The 15,342-nt window shown below is 33.3% G+C and overlaps 2 protein-coding genes across 3 annotated transcripts; one reads left to right on the forward strand and one right to left on the reverse strand.

Moving 5' to 3' along the window:
- Positions 1 to 377: 377 nt before the first annotated feature.
- Positions 378 to 4,009, reverse strand: LOC113548196 (isatin hydrolase-like). Of its 2 annotated transcripts, none has more exons than XM_026948947.1 (4): positions 3,827 to 4,009; positions 2,592 to 2,917; positions 1,841 to 2,030; positions 378 to 925 (listed from the first exon to the last, which is right to left on the reverse strand). In XM_026948947.1, the coding sequence occupies exons 2-4, from the start codon at positions 2,911 to 2,913 to the stop codon at positions 643 to 645; spliced, it is 795 nt and encodes a 264-aa protein (XP_026804748.1). In that variant the 5' UTR covers positions 2,914 to 2,917; positions 3,827 to 4,009; the 3' UTR covers positions 378 to 642. The 2 variants fall into 2 exon arrangements, with proteins under 2 accessions (XP_026804748.1, XP_026804747.1); XM_026948946.1 differs by lacking the exon at positions 3,827 to 4,009 and adding an exon at positions 3,705 to 3,727.
- A 6,445-nt stretch (positions 4,010 to 10,454) lies between these two features.
- LOC113560963 (fork head domain-containing protein FD4-like) lies at positions 10,455 to 13,532 on the forward strand. The gene is made up of 2 exons (XM_026967107.1): positions 10,455 to 11,127; positions 11,443 to 13,532. Exons 1-2 carry the CDS (start codon positions 10,775 to 10,777, stop codon positions 12,188 to 12,190), a joined length of 1,101 nt encoding a protein of 366 aa, XP_026822908.1. The 5' UTR covers positions 10,455 to 10,774; the 3' UTR covers positions 12,191 to 13,532.
- The last annotated feature ends 1,810 nt before the right edge of the window (positions 13,533 to 15,342 follow it).

Below are 15,342 nucleotides of genomic sequence, written 5' to 3' on the forward strand. Positions count from 1 at the left end.
ATTAGGTATTGTTTTACTATTATAAAATCATATTGTTTTCAATATCTATAGTACTCGCGTATATCTAAATTCTGTATTATGATTAGCATATACCATATAGATATAGGCGTAACTAGTCCTTTAAGTTAAGGGAGTCAATGTTCATAAAAATGTTTTTTTAATTAGATTATTATTTATTGTTTCTATTGATGTTTATAACTGACTTGAATGATTATTCGTTTATACGAAACATAATATTTTTTTACCCAAAAATTCTTGGAGGGGGAGGGGCTGTAATTCACCCAAGCCCCCCTACATACGGCTACGCTACCAGTAAGTTATAATAATGTATAATGATGATGCACACAATGTATATTGTATACACACATAGACACGAGTGTGGTGAGCAATATTATATTATATTTCGATCAAGCGTGACGCATCACTTATTAGTAATGTATACAATCAAAGAAAATCTGATCACAGCGTACGCGTACTGTGTAGTTTTTCTTATGACAACACGCGTGACGTGGTGTTAGTGGCACCCTCGACGTGGTGTCAGTGGGCCGCAGTGTGCGATATCGCGGGCACGAGTAGCTGTTGCGCGAGCAGTAGAAAAGCGATAACCGCATTGCCGCCAGCCTCCGTTGCCGGCCGCGATCGTCATTCGAACGCGTCTTTCGTAAAAGCCAATATCCTGACCGGGCCGCCGGTGCCACCGACGATCTTGACCGGTTGGACGACCAACTTGAAGCCCCTCGGCGGCAGCGTCGTCCCGTTCAGCGCCACGTTTTCCAGGTTGTACAGATTGGCCTTGGACAGCACGCCGTGCGCCTCGTACGACGTTGACCGGCCGGCGTCCACGCTCGGCCCGTCCACACCGACGCCGTACACTTTTCCGGAATCCACGATCCACTGGGCCGCTTCCCTGGACAGTCCGGGAAACCTGCGGGCCATAAACGCGTTGTTATTCGGGTAATTAATTAGCAATTTTTTTTTTAGCTTTTCTATCCACCGCAGTATGTTTTAATATAGGTTTACATACCTATTGGGTAGACATTTCACTACGCAAAAGTGTTGGAAAACTATTTTACTCAAATTCGTTTCATCCTGCAGGATATAATATTTAGTATATTTTTAGGTTGTATAAATGTATTCTTATTTTTGGGTTTTTTACAACTTGTTATCGTTGCTTTCGGATTAATATATAATTACAATAAGAAATAATTCATGTAATTCGGGCTCAATGAAAATGGAATACAAGAAATTGAAAAAAAAAACAGGTACACGGTGAATAATTTTTAATTTTAACAAATTGTCAATAGAGCTTTTAATGTCAATATATAATTAGATTTAAAATCTGTCTCTACACATGCAGTCAAAAGCAGCTGCGAAATGTTATTTGTACTTTGTACATAATATTATATGATAAACAGTTAGCTAGCCAATCATTGCCGATGCCGTAGATCACCGAAAAATGTACCAATATTTCGCCAACCACAGCACAGTCACTGCAGTTAATGACTAGTTTCGAAACCTAATATTATGTATAATTAGCGATACATGATATCTATACATAACAAAATAGCGTGCGGGTTTCACCGCTACGAGTGTTTAGGCGTGTGGGGTGGAAAAATAAGAGCAGCGATATAAGTTTTATAAAATCGTGGGTATATTCACATTAAAGGTAAGTTTTCCGAAAATAGATGTATAATTATTGTAAAAATACTGTAATATTTTAGTCACACCAGACACGTATTGGTAGGTTATTTTCAGTATTAAAATTTAAAAACGTGTCCTTTCCTCGAGACCGTATAAATAGGTATAGTAAGTTACACACATACATATAATAGGTATATACCTGTAAGGTTCCTGTAATCCATTGTAGTACGACTGACGATCGCCATATTTGTGAGCCCAACCGAAGTTTACCAAAATCACCGATCGATTGGGCAGCGGACCGTTGGCTTGTTCCCACGCTTTCAAATGATTAACGGTCAGTAAAAAGTCGCCGTTTCCATTGACTTCGCTACTCACGTTCACGTGTACGCCTGTATTGTATATACATAGGTACAACGTTATTACGCGGTTTAAATATAAATTATATTACGATAATGTTATAAAAATATCATCGATACCTTGTCGGCTGGATAATATTAGACATTTATGATAGGCCTATGAAAAATTTGTATTCAGTTAACTATACGTCTATATGGCATATTATATTATTATGTAAACATATAAATAATTAAAGAACGAGACCGAGTTGTTTTTCTTTTGACAAGTAAAAATTATTGCTGCGCATTAACTCGACTAGAATTTTTCACTCAAATTTCAATTGGCCAAAAGAAAATAGAAATCATTTTATTTTAAAAACAATACATTCATCGTTCCACGCTGAGAATCTAAAATAAATGTTTGAGCCACACGTAAATTGTTGGAAATCACCACTCTATATTAGGTATGGGTACTAACATAATCTAACCAATAAACGGTATGCCTGAAATTTATCGTGGTGCGTACACGTATAGTATATCTACATATTTTGTAAAAGTACGATTCAATATTATTTCCTTTTTTTCCTCTTTAGCTTTCGCGAAAACAGCAGTTACCTTCAACCACCGTTCGGTGCAGCGGGATGTCTTGCAGCTTCCACCCGGTCGGATTAAAGTGAAATGGGGCGTCCAGATGAGTGCCGCAGTGTTCGGGTGTTGAGAAGCTCTCCGTGATGAACACTCCGTTCGGCCCCGGTCCCGTGTGCACGTCGAATATGTTGAATCGTTGTGTTGGGTTCCAGCACGTTGTCGTCCCGAACCGGTAACTGTGACCCAGGTCTATCAAAGCCGCTGTGGTACCGTTCGGGAGTAGGGCCGTCATCGTGATCATCACCAAAACCATCGACAACGACGGTAATCGTTTTCGTGCACATTCCATTTCACTAATCGGTAATTATATATATATATAATATACTTGGTATCTACATTAAAGGTAAGTACCCACTTATATAGAAAACTACAGTTGTCGATTTAATTATATTATGTAGGCATACTTATTGGTTATACAATGTTTTCAAACACATAATCACTATACGTTTTATTTAACGGTGTGTTTGAAGACTGTTCTGTGACGATATAACATTATACCCTGATCCCCATTTGAATGTTTAATGTATTTAAATAGAAATTTAAACGAGTGGTTTTAAGATTGTTCTAAAATATAATCCGGACTACTCCGGTAGGTATTATCTGTAGGTACTGATAATAATAATTGTAGGTTTGAAATAAATCGTAGATTATAAATAGACAAGGGTGGTTTAAAACTTATTCATAAAACATAATTTTAAAGGTTTTTTCAGAAATTTATCGAGGGTTTTTGCAAAAAATACTGTTTTTACGAAATGTTTTTGATTTTTAATCCTATTTAATAATATCTAAAATCACGATAGTTAAAAACAATGAACAAAAATTGAAAAAATGACAGAAAAGTGCAGTGACAGAAAATCGGCCTCATTAATAAGAAGTTGGTTATAATATGGTTATAATATATAATATTATGGTTGATAATATTATTGTAGTACATTGTTCTAGCGTTGTTAGGAAAACTGAACCCTTAATCCTCGTGAAACATTTCTAAATACTGTGCATGTGGCGCATCATGCTTAGTGATAAACGTTTAATATATGTTTAATGGTCATATAATAAAAAGTTAAAAACGTGAATACCTACTTGAACATTTGGCCGTTGAGTAAGTACTCAAAAATTTAAAAATCGGAATCCAAATAAATGGATTATTATTATTTAAGCATACAATTTCGAACTACGATTCTTCGTGTGTAGATGATACATACCTTTTGTTATTATATATATATATATATTGATATATTATACGTCAACCATTCATCTGCGATCCGCCGATTATTAAGTTACGCGCACTTAGGTTTAGCAATGTAATTTAAACTGAGTACCATAGCAGTTGCGGTCGTTGCGACGTGTAAACAGTGTAATTTTTTTCTCCCTATTATATGAATATCATCGGCTCATAAATGTAGACGAAATGAATTACAGGAATTGAAGGAAAGGTTATCGTAAAATTATACATTTAATCGCAAAGGCATTATCTTACAATGTTAGTTGTTATATAACACTGCCTACAGCTTTGCATAATTAATTAATATGTACAATATTATTATGTGTAAACATATTAATCATTATTATGTATACCTATATTGATAATAACCCATACGTGATACGTATATTATTATATCTATATGTCCCGAGTAAATGATATTAGTAATAATGTTATGTAATTAACAGAGACATTTTTTTTTACTAGATTTACGTATTATGATTTAGAAAATATAATTTTATCAACTTTGACTTTTTCAGTTTATACACATTCGATATTTTGTTTTTTGTAAGGTACTTACCTCATTTCGAGTTTATCGCCAAATTATGAGTAATATTCTCAAGACTATATCCAAGTTATAACTATATTATTTTTTTAACTCGTTAAATTAATAAATTATTATAGTTAAATTAAAAAGCTATTTTTTTAACTTATATAAGTTACAATTTAATTGGAAAAAAAGGTAGGTAGGTAGATATATATAAGGTATAGACAGGTATAGAACTACTATATAGACTGTTCTGCTGTATGGTAGATGTTAAGTGGGTCATTGTAAGAGCTGATATCTTAAATTTGATTTAAATGATATATAATTGTGTACAAAAAACGATTTTGAATAACGGACCGAGACAGTCTATCCAAACTATGTATTACTACATATATTTATTTATGTATTATATAGGTACATATATGTATTAATGTGTTATATATATTATGTATTTAAAAACACAAAATAAAACTTTTATCTGAATGTTATATATATATATATATCAATGTCATTAGTATTAAATATTAATGCATAACCATTTTGTGAAAAACCTAAGATTTTTTGTTCTAATCTGGTATTTGCAGGATGTAATCAGGTAAGTAGTTTTCACCTGATATATGTGGCTGTAACCTGGTGTAGATTTTATTATTTTCATAAAATTTTGAAAATATGAAATTTCAAACGATTCTCAGGGGGGAAACGGTCTATATAACTATATAAGACTCTAATTTCAAGTATTGAAATATATAATATAATATAATCATGATGTTCAATATTGAAATGTTCAAATTATATGTATATTATTAATAAATTGTGGTAATATGGTTATCATCCAAAAGACTATGACCGTATACCCGCGTATTTGTTTTATTTTCTTTCCTATACGCATTTAAGAATTTTAGCGTTTTGGGTATACGCCATATAACCGCGTATACCCTCTAAAAAAAAAAGTGCTTAAAAATGTAATACACGTTTCCTAATTAGTGGTTCATTTCCAAGTTAAAAAATATCGGAAATTTATAATCACAATATTTTCTTTAAAGCATTTAAATTTAGAATTTTGACTACAGCGTTCATCAAAATCTTGAAAATTATAAATTATTTTGTTGCTAGATAATTATAAAAAAATTTTCTTTTTTTACCTAATTATAGTATAGATTTGGAATTTAATGCTAAGTTTTTAATACGATTTGTGACCAATAATACAAATAATTATTACTAGAAAGCCAAATTAATTTTTTATAACCCTTTTAAATTTTAAATTTTTATGACAACGAACATTCATCCGTATATCTAATAATAACTATTAATAGGTAACTATATAATATTATTTTTCTCTAACGATTTTTGTTTTTTGTTGTTATTCAAAAACGAAAACTATAGCAGATATTTGAAAATTTGATGAAATGGTTAGATATATAGGTATGTGGTCAAAATTCTTCATAATTTTACACAAGATCCCACATAACTTAGAAAAATTATAAGTTATAAGTAATTATATACATATACCTTTTGTATCTTTTGTAATAATGTTATAGAATTTTTTATTTTTATATAGGTAATAGGTTTGAAAATATAATATTATATTTATAATATATTCCTCATATTATAAGTATTTCATATTGGAACTAAAGATCTGAAAATATATAAACATTTATTTATTACAGACATTTGAAAAAAATACGTATTTTAACGATGAATAATGATGGATTATTTCGAATGATAAACTAAAAACATTATTCGTGGAGACTTTTTTACGTACGAGAATTTTTTATTATTTTGAAATTTACTATAGGAAATAAATAAAAAAAATATTAAAAATATAATAATAATAATCATATAAATAATAATTTTAATTTTAAATTTATTTTAAGACTTTATCTGTATATAATTCTAAACATGAACTTATTTTTGCTATTTTTACGCACGGTATTTATAGCTGTTGATGTGTGTATTTTACTATAATATATATAAGTCGAATTTTATCGTTTATTATCTCTTGCGAAAAGATTTTTTTATTAGGTACCTATATCATTTATATCTCATCGAAACGATAGTCAGTATACGTTCGACTGCTAATCGCCACACAAATAAAAGATGATAATAATATCTTAAATAAACTCTGTATATAATCATTTATAATTAATAAAATGACCTAATAGTTCACTATTTAAATTTCAAAAAATAACACTGGTCCGTCGACCAGGATATATAAGGAATCTGTGATATTCGTGTATGGCAGTCTAAATTTAAAATTCACGCGTATAAAACACAGTACCTAATTTAAAACTGCGTGTATAATAAAATAAGTGCGTGTGTGAGAATATTTAAATCAAATAAATTACCGTTAATCCAGTCGTGTAATTGAAAACCGGAAGAGTTATCGAAAGGAAAAAAATTGAATAGGTACACCATGTCACCATTGGAACATGAAATGCAACTAAAAAAAAACAGAAAATTTGTGGTAATATAAGTTTTCTCTGTATTATAAATCAACTTCTTCCTAAAATATATTAATGGGTTTTTTTTTATTATTTATTTTTTGTTGTCCATACCAAATTCGACTATTTATTATTTAAATTAATTATTAAAATAAAAAAGAAATTATCGTATAGGTACATAATATACTATATAATAAAGAGAAAAATTAGTATTTAATCTAACTATAGGTAATAATAAGGGGCATGTCCGAGATAAGTTCCTTGGAATTCTGCAGAGGCCAATTAAAAGTTTATAGCTAACAAGATTTGTAAATCATCTTGAAAATGTCGAAAAAATTAAAGAAATTAATCGAACCGTACTGAAAAGTGCCGTATAGAAAAGATTAAAGAGGTTTGGCGAGAATTTGAACAGCTCCAAAATTCAATCGAATTATTGTTACTATATGAACATATATCGAACGAAGAAGGAAATGAAGAAGTAATGATCTGTAGCCGCGTGAATTTCGAAGAAACATATATTTTAAGTCGTTTCAATGTGCGAATATATAATATGATGTACGAAAAAAGGTAATTAGCAAATTCAAAATCAAAGTATAATATCAACGTTACGATGGATAGTATACCATATATAATTATGAAACAGCTTGATAACGTGATGGTTGTTACGGTAGTAGTGTAGTACAACTACAGTGACAGCCTGCAGTATGTTGTATAGTGGATTTTGTTGTAATAATTCTAATGCACCAATACGCAAGTAGCTTACACCAGTCACTGGATTTATAAAAACAATATAAACTTGATAAGTATCTATACCAGTCTTATACGAAAAATATACTTAGTAAGTATTGGATTCTACACCAGTATTATACGAAAAAAATACGTAGAAAATATTTCGATTTATACCAATTTTATTACGAAAGATATACGTATAAATTATTCGTATCTATACTAGTTTCACACGGAAAATATATATGGTGTTTTGTTTGAATCTACACGTAAATTATATGTTTAATAAACGCATGAATAACTTGATAATAAGGTTAATGTTTATTAAAAATGTAATATTCGTGGAATACATCTGTCTTTTGATCCAAAAAAATATACCAAAATTAAACTTTTCTTAAACTAAATATGTACGTATAATATACGTAGGTTTATAGTTTAAAGTGTACGTATATTATACGTTGTATATCCGTGTAAAATATAAATGTCCACTGGGAGCAGCTGTTAGTTGTTCTGACATTTTCGGGTATATATATAGTGAATGGCCTACGTTTACGACATTTCTGGAGCGCTATAGTACACACAAACAATGGAATAAACGATATTTACCATTTACGTAACGATAATCAACAATTTCTCCAATTGCGCGCATCATTATCGGGTGAAGCGGCTCAATGTCATACAACGTTATTATATTCGTCTCTATGCACCGAATTATTTTACGACGAAATCTGCTAGTTTAACGGACCGATTACGTAAGAATCGAAGTTATAGGATAAATAGTGGCTGGTCCTATAATATACTTACTAAATTCAAGTACAAATACCGATCGAAATGCTATTGCACGATGCAAATATTATATTAATGAGTCAAGTTGTAATAAATAATTTGGAAAATAAAATGTCTATACATTTTGGTGTTCAGAAACATCTAATGACACAAATAGTTATATAATGCAGGAGAAGAGGCTTATTAATAATAACTATAATGAGCTATTATTATTATTGCCAGTAGTATTTTAATCAAAACAGTTCGCCGAGGCTCCGACGGTAAATTTATTGCAAAATTGCCATTTGTCCATTTATAATACTGAAGTAAAGGCAATTCTTATATCGTCATATTGCTCCACGGCGGTTATATTTCTTTCCTTGGAAACACGATTTAAATTTAACTTGCACGTACATATTCCTTTTTGATATTGATGCTTTTAAATTATTTATATTTTATTATTCGTAATACAGTTATGGATGAATTAATTTTTGTCCAAAACATTAGATTTGAATATGTCCATTATTGTGTATATAAAATATAATAATATACATACAAGTTCAATGATCTCGTGAATATTTTTTTTGAATTATTACAACAAAATAAATAATAATGAATAGTATCGTAATTATTCATATATATTTTAAATATGCCATTATATAACATGTCATTCAAATTTGAATATAGGTACTTTAATTTAATTTTGCTTATATAAAAAAAAAAAAATCATACTTTATTGTTTATAAATGTTTTCTTTTCGCAGTATCTGCGAAAATATACTATACGTATACTTATAAGGAATTTCGTATTCAATTTTCAATAAGTTTCAACTATATTAATTTTAAATCGCTAAACAATTAGCAATTCGCAAATTTTCGTGATTTTAACACATTTTGTCAAGTTTTCAGTTTCAAACGCTTTATATAAGAATAAATTGTACTATATTATAATATTAAAATTTTATTATGATTTAATAAAAATATTAAGCATATTCAGAATTCAATGTATCTAACCTTCATGAATTATATTGTAGAAATGTTTTAATGAGTTTTTATAGATTTAAGCATAACATATAGTCAGTATAAAACACTCTTATTGTACTCGTTATGAACAAAATGTTAATATTTGTATACCTAATTTTAAAAAACAACTTGTTCCTAATAGCTCTTTTTCAACTGCAACTCAAATATGTAGACGACTTAATATCAATATTTATCATTTTAATAGCATATATATTTTTAAATCTTTTGTAAAAAACTTGGATTTCTCTGAAATCAATTTTTTATAATAAATTGTATATTTTAATTATATTTAAATGTTTAATATTTTTTATTTTTGTATTATCAATTGTAATTTACTTGAAGATTATTAAGCTATATATATATTTTTTCTCTTTTTCACTATTTCTGCTATTACATATTAATATTTAATATTTATATATATTTTATTTTTTTTTTCAAAATTTGTATTGTATTGAACTCAAATTTTATACCCCCCAACACAAGCTTTGCTTAAAGGGGAGTTGCTAATATGTTAATACTTTATGACAAACACTTGTGTATAATCAAATTTTTGCTAAATAAATATTATTTTAAAGATTTATTTTTGGAACATTTCGGGCTTTTTGCGACACTTACCTATTGTAAACGTCTAGCACGCCTACGATGATAGGTTATACCTATACACAAAATTATAGTCTATAACCCAAACAATAATAAAACATAATACAGTATTTTTTTATCACGACTATTGTTTGTATACGGTAAAGCGTTATTGTTTCTGAGACGCGCGCGAGCAGAGCATACAATGCGATAATCGTCCGAAACGTTTATTATTATTATAAGTGGTCGGCGGAGAGCGCAGAAAAACGTACTCGGCGCCGCCGTTTCGTAGTGGTGGTCGATAGAGAAACGAGAAGACGATTTTGATGAGGTATTTCTGTTGGAGGAGGAAATACACAGTCCCCACCGCCGAGGTCACATTTATCTCTGACCGATTGTCCGGCGGGGGAACCGAAGGCGGCGTCAACGACAGCGACCGCCTCCTGAGCCATTAGTTCCGCACCGGCGTGCCATTGGGCGGACCACCTGACCTAACCGTGACGTCGTCGGCCACGCCGCCGCGACTGTACCGCAACCGTTCAGTCCGCACTCGAACGCCGTCGCAGTCGTTTAGTTACGCCGCACGCGTCATGATAATATCGTTACAATAATAATAATAACAATATTTGTTTTCGGAAATAATAATTCGTAACAATTTGCGTTCGGAGACTGTGTGCGCTGTCGTTTCCGCATAAATATCATTGTGTACCGCGGTTGATCGATCTTATCGCTCGCGGTGTTGCAGTTATCGGTGACATTTTTTGAACATCGCGTATTGTGTTTTTCGTTAAAACGTGTTTACCCGTATACCCGTATAGGAGTATTCGTTAATATCGAAAATACCACCCGAGAATAAAAGTCTTGTAAAAATGCCGCGGCCCAGTCGCGACTCGTACGGCGACCAAAAACCACCGTACAGTTACATATCGCTGACGGCCATGGCCATATGGAGTTCGCCGGAGAAAATGCTTCCGCTGTCCGACATTTACAAGTTCATCAGCGACCAGTTCCCGTACTACAGACGGAACACGCAACGCTGGCAGAACTCGCTCCGGCACAACCTGTCGTTCAACGACTGTTTCGTGAAAATCCCGCGGATGCCGGACAGACCGGGCAAAGGCGCGTACTGGGCGCTGCATCCGGCCGCCCTGGACATGTTTGAGAACGGTTCGCTGTTGCGGCGCCGCAAACGGTTCAAGCTGGTCAAGTCCGACAAAGACAGGTGCGTCAAGTATATTATATTATATATATATATATATTACACCCTAATTAAATGCGCAGCGGTCCTGTATTATCTAAATAGGTGTACATGGTGGACAGTCTATAATATTATAAATGATCGTATACACACATTTCCACGTTTTCCCGAAATAAAATTGACAGTGTAACGTGTAATATCGTGTACGCGTGACGTAACCGATTGCCCAGCTTAAACCCCTGACACATTAACCAATGTCGCGATGTAAACACCTATATTAACGCAATACTTTCCGTGCACATCGATTTTAATGGTTATCGTCTGGCTTGCATTCTACAGATTGGACAACGAACTGATCGCCCTGGCCAACAATTTGGCACACATGCAGCGCAACCATCCGGCCATGTCGGCGTCATCGTCGTTGTCGCTGTCGGCCGCCCCGTCGTCGTCGGGCGCGTCGTCCGCTTCGTCGTCGTCGCCGTGCTCGTCGTCGGCCGGCAGTCCGCCGCCGCAGCATCAGCAGCCGCCGTCTTCGCAACACGGCGCGCCGACCGGGCGCGGTCTGCACCACAACCAGCCGCACCGTTACGACGACGTCGGCACCGACAGCCGCCGACGCCGCCGCAGCCGCAACGCCGCGCCGGGACACCACGACGCGCACCGGCACGCCGTCATCGCCGCGGACGCGGTCACCGCGTGCACCACCAAGCCGGCGGCCAAGAGACCGTTCGACATCGAGAGCCTGATCGGACCCGACCCGTCGTCGGCCACTTCTCCGGCCGCGCCGCCGCAGCCGCTGACCGCGGCGGATTACACGGACGACGACGACGACGACGGCGACGACGTGGACGACGATATCCTACGGCGATTCCCGTCCATCGTGCCGGCCGCGTACCGGGCGCCGCTGATGGTGCCGTACGAGTTCCATCACGCGGCCGCCGCGGCCGCGGCGATCGCGTTCCAGGACCATCACCAACAGCACGCCGTGCACCACAGCCAGCTGCAACAGTTGCACCACCACCACCAGCAGCAGCAACAGCAATATTTACGGTACGCCGCGGCGTCTTATTTTCCGCTGCACAACTAATGTACAACAATAGCATATAAAAGTGTATACGAGTTTCCTGTTTCCGCGAGCGCAATATTAACATTGTCTTAGCCCGCGTAGGCGATTATAGTAACGTAATGACGATAATATTATTGTGTGTACAGTCACGCGTTCGGTAATAAGTCGTATACGTCGTCCGGACGCACTTTGGATTCGTATATATATATATATATATATATGTATTATACTATTATATTATATTATTACGTGTCGGATAAGTGCGGCGTTTGCGCTCGGTGCGACGACGATAATATATATATATAATGTAATAGGTATAATATCATCTGATCTCGTGTAGCGCGCACACTTTCGCGGCGACGACTATTCCGTGCAGAGTAATGTGTCTGTCGAATATTATATGACATGACATTACGATATGTCGTACGCGTATGCGTGCGCCCGCCGTAATGCGTATAGATTTTCCTATGTACACATCGCGCACAGGTAGGCACTGCGCATACGTATATATGCGATATATCGCTCGCGCATAATGTTTATCCGTATATATATAAACATATTATTTTAACCGTTGTTCTTAAATCATATATATATATACATAATTTATTTGTTTGTTTTTTTTTCCTACCCGTAAGTTCTGTACAAATATTATACAGCCATCATCGTTATTGTAACATACTATATATATATATATTTTAATCGCGTTGACTTTACAACAAACGATGCTTACTATATATATATATATAATATTATAAAATAATGACGTACTGAACCTATATATATATACATATACATTATAATATATTTATCGTGTAAGAAAATGAAATCGTAGTTTTTAGTATTCGTTGTTCTGTGATGTAGTTTTTAATGTGCAGTAAAATATAATATCATCGCATAGGTATGTTTTCGATGAAAAATATTATTTCTTTTATATTATAAAACATATACATACATAATATGTATATCGATGCGATATCGTTTGCTGCCCACGCCGTGGAACCTAACCTTATTCTGATACATGTGTAATGCGTATAGGTATACCTAGGTGTATAGTTAATACATATATATATGTGTGTATTATACTGCAAACACTCATTATTATTATGATTTGTTTTAGTTTTTATTTTATTCATTGTACACTATACATGTGACTTATACAGTTATGTGTTATGACTCTGTTACCCCGATAATCCTCGTGTTGTAAAAATTTGAAGAAAAAAAATGAATAATTATTTATTTATTATTATTATTAGACATTATCATTTGAGATTGTAATAATCGTATTCGTAGAATTTGTGTTATATATAACCTATATGTATAATATTCAAGTGCAGTGTAATGTTTGTCGAATAAATGTGCAATTTCGTAGAAAAAAAATTATTTTGTTTTAACATATATGTATATATATTTATTTTTGTTTACAATACACCTTTCTGCAGATATTATAATTACGCTATTTTATGTTTACATTATATACGTGGAAATATAATTGGCTTAATTGTCTTATACGTGTAAATATTCGCGTATATATTATACGTATACTTAACCTGCACCTCTACACACCTACTGCAGTTGTGTGCGTCATCAGCAGCAGGCAAAACGTTAGCAGCTCGTACCATATATTATAATATAAATAATGCAGCTGCAGAAGTCGCGTTAACGTTCAGAAATTCGACATCGTAAAAACGTTGAGTATGTCGACACAGTTAATTATTAATTAACAAACAGAGGAAGAAACTACAGAAATTTAACTGTCGAAACAATTATTTTATGTGGCCATTTCCGACATTTAGTCTTGTATCGTATGACGAACATTTAAAAATGACATGATATACTAAAATAATCTACAATGACAATAATGTTCAATATCGAATCAAACGAAAATGGTTCTGCCGTTTGTGATTCGAGTACTCGTCAGGTATATTAAACACGTACGACGTACGTATAATGTATTATAGTAAATCATATTACATATATTATATTGAGTATAATCAATATTAATTATATTGTTGCGTCGGCGTCGTTTCGTTTTTCACAATTATGTGCGTATCTATATTTGCCGTGCGTGTACATAATATAACTTAATATTATGTGTGTGTGTGTGTGTGTACCTAATCACCGAATACTATGTGATTATCTGTGTAATATTTGCACCGCAGCCACACTGCATGCTATACATTATCTGTAATCGAATGGAAAAGGTCGTCGTTTGATATACATTCGTGTGTAAAATGTCTGTATAATGGTTCTATATTTCATTTCATCTATATATATATATATGTTATGCTACTCGTCATTGTCGATAATAGAGAAAAAAACGTGTTTTCCTCGGTTTGCATGGACTTGTACACATTGAATAGTGAACACGCTGTGTGTGTGTATGTTTTAATAACATGTAATGTTATGTACAGCGAAAATCTTCTATAGTCATCGTATTGTATATAAAATACAAAATATGTGATGTGTATATATAAACTTCGAGATGGGAAAAATATCTTTTTCAAACAAATGCGTTATGGATGGTTATAGTAGGTATGTAGCATTATAGTTGCACACCGTGAAGGTCAAAATGCAATTATTTGTTTTTACATTTTTTTCCATATAGTAAAAAAAATAAGAAAAATCTCGTGTCACACACAGCTGTACACAATATATTGGATGTATATATATTGCGTCTATTATTTACACACCGAAACGACCTTACAAATATTTATTTTTTTATTTTACTTCGGATAGTTTAGCGAAACGTATATATATATAATATATTAATTTGAATAACCGTGCAGTAGAGAATAGGCGCGGTATAGCGTATAGACCGTATTATAAAATAATTTGATTTATGTCTATAAGAGAATGAACGCGAATTGTCTTGTGAAAACGAACTGTGTCTCGCATACTAAATAGTCGTCGTGTATATAGGCACTATACTAGGTACGTACATACTTTCGTGATAAAATATGATTTGATCAATACGTTAGCCTAAATCGATCATAAAAAAAAAAAAAAATTTATACGTCACTGCAGTTTTGTGTTTGTTCAAGTATAGTCGTACGTTCTATTCTATTATGCGAGTGTTAACAGTCTCTCTATATAAGTTATCGCTGCCCGTGAATTAGGTTTTGAGCTGTACAGCTCAATATTACAAATAAATCATTTCCTCTCGTATCAATCCT

This window comes from Rhopalosiphum maidis, chromosome 4 (assembly GCF_003676215.2).
Source record: "Rhopalosiphum maidis isolate BTI-1 chromosome 4, ASM367621v3, whole genome shotgun sequence".
Lineage (NCBI taxonomy): Eukaryota > Metazoa > Arthropoda > Insecta > Hemiptera > Aphididae > Rhopalosiphum > Rhopalosiphum maidis.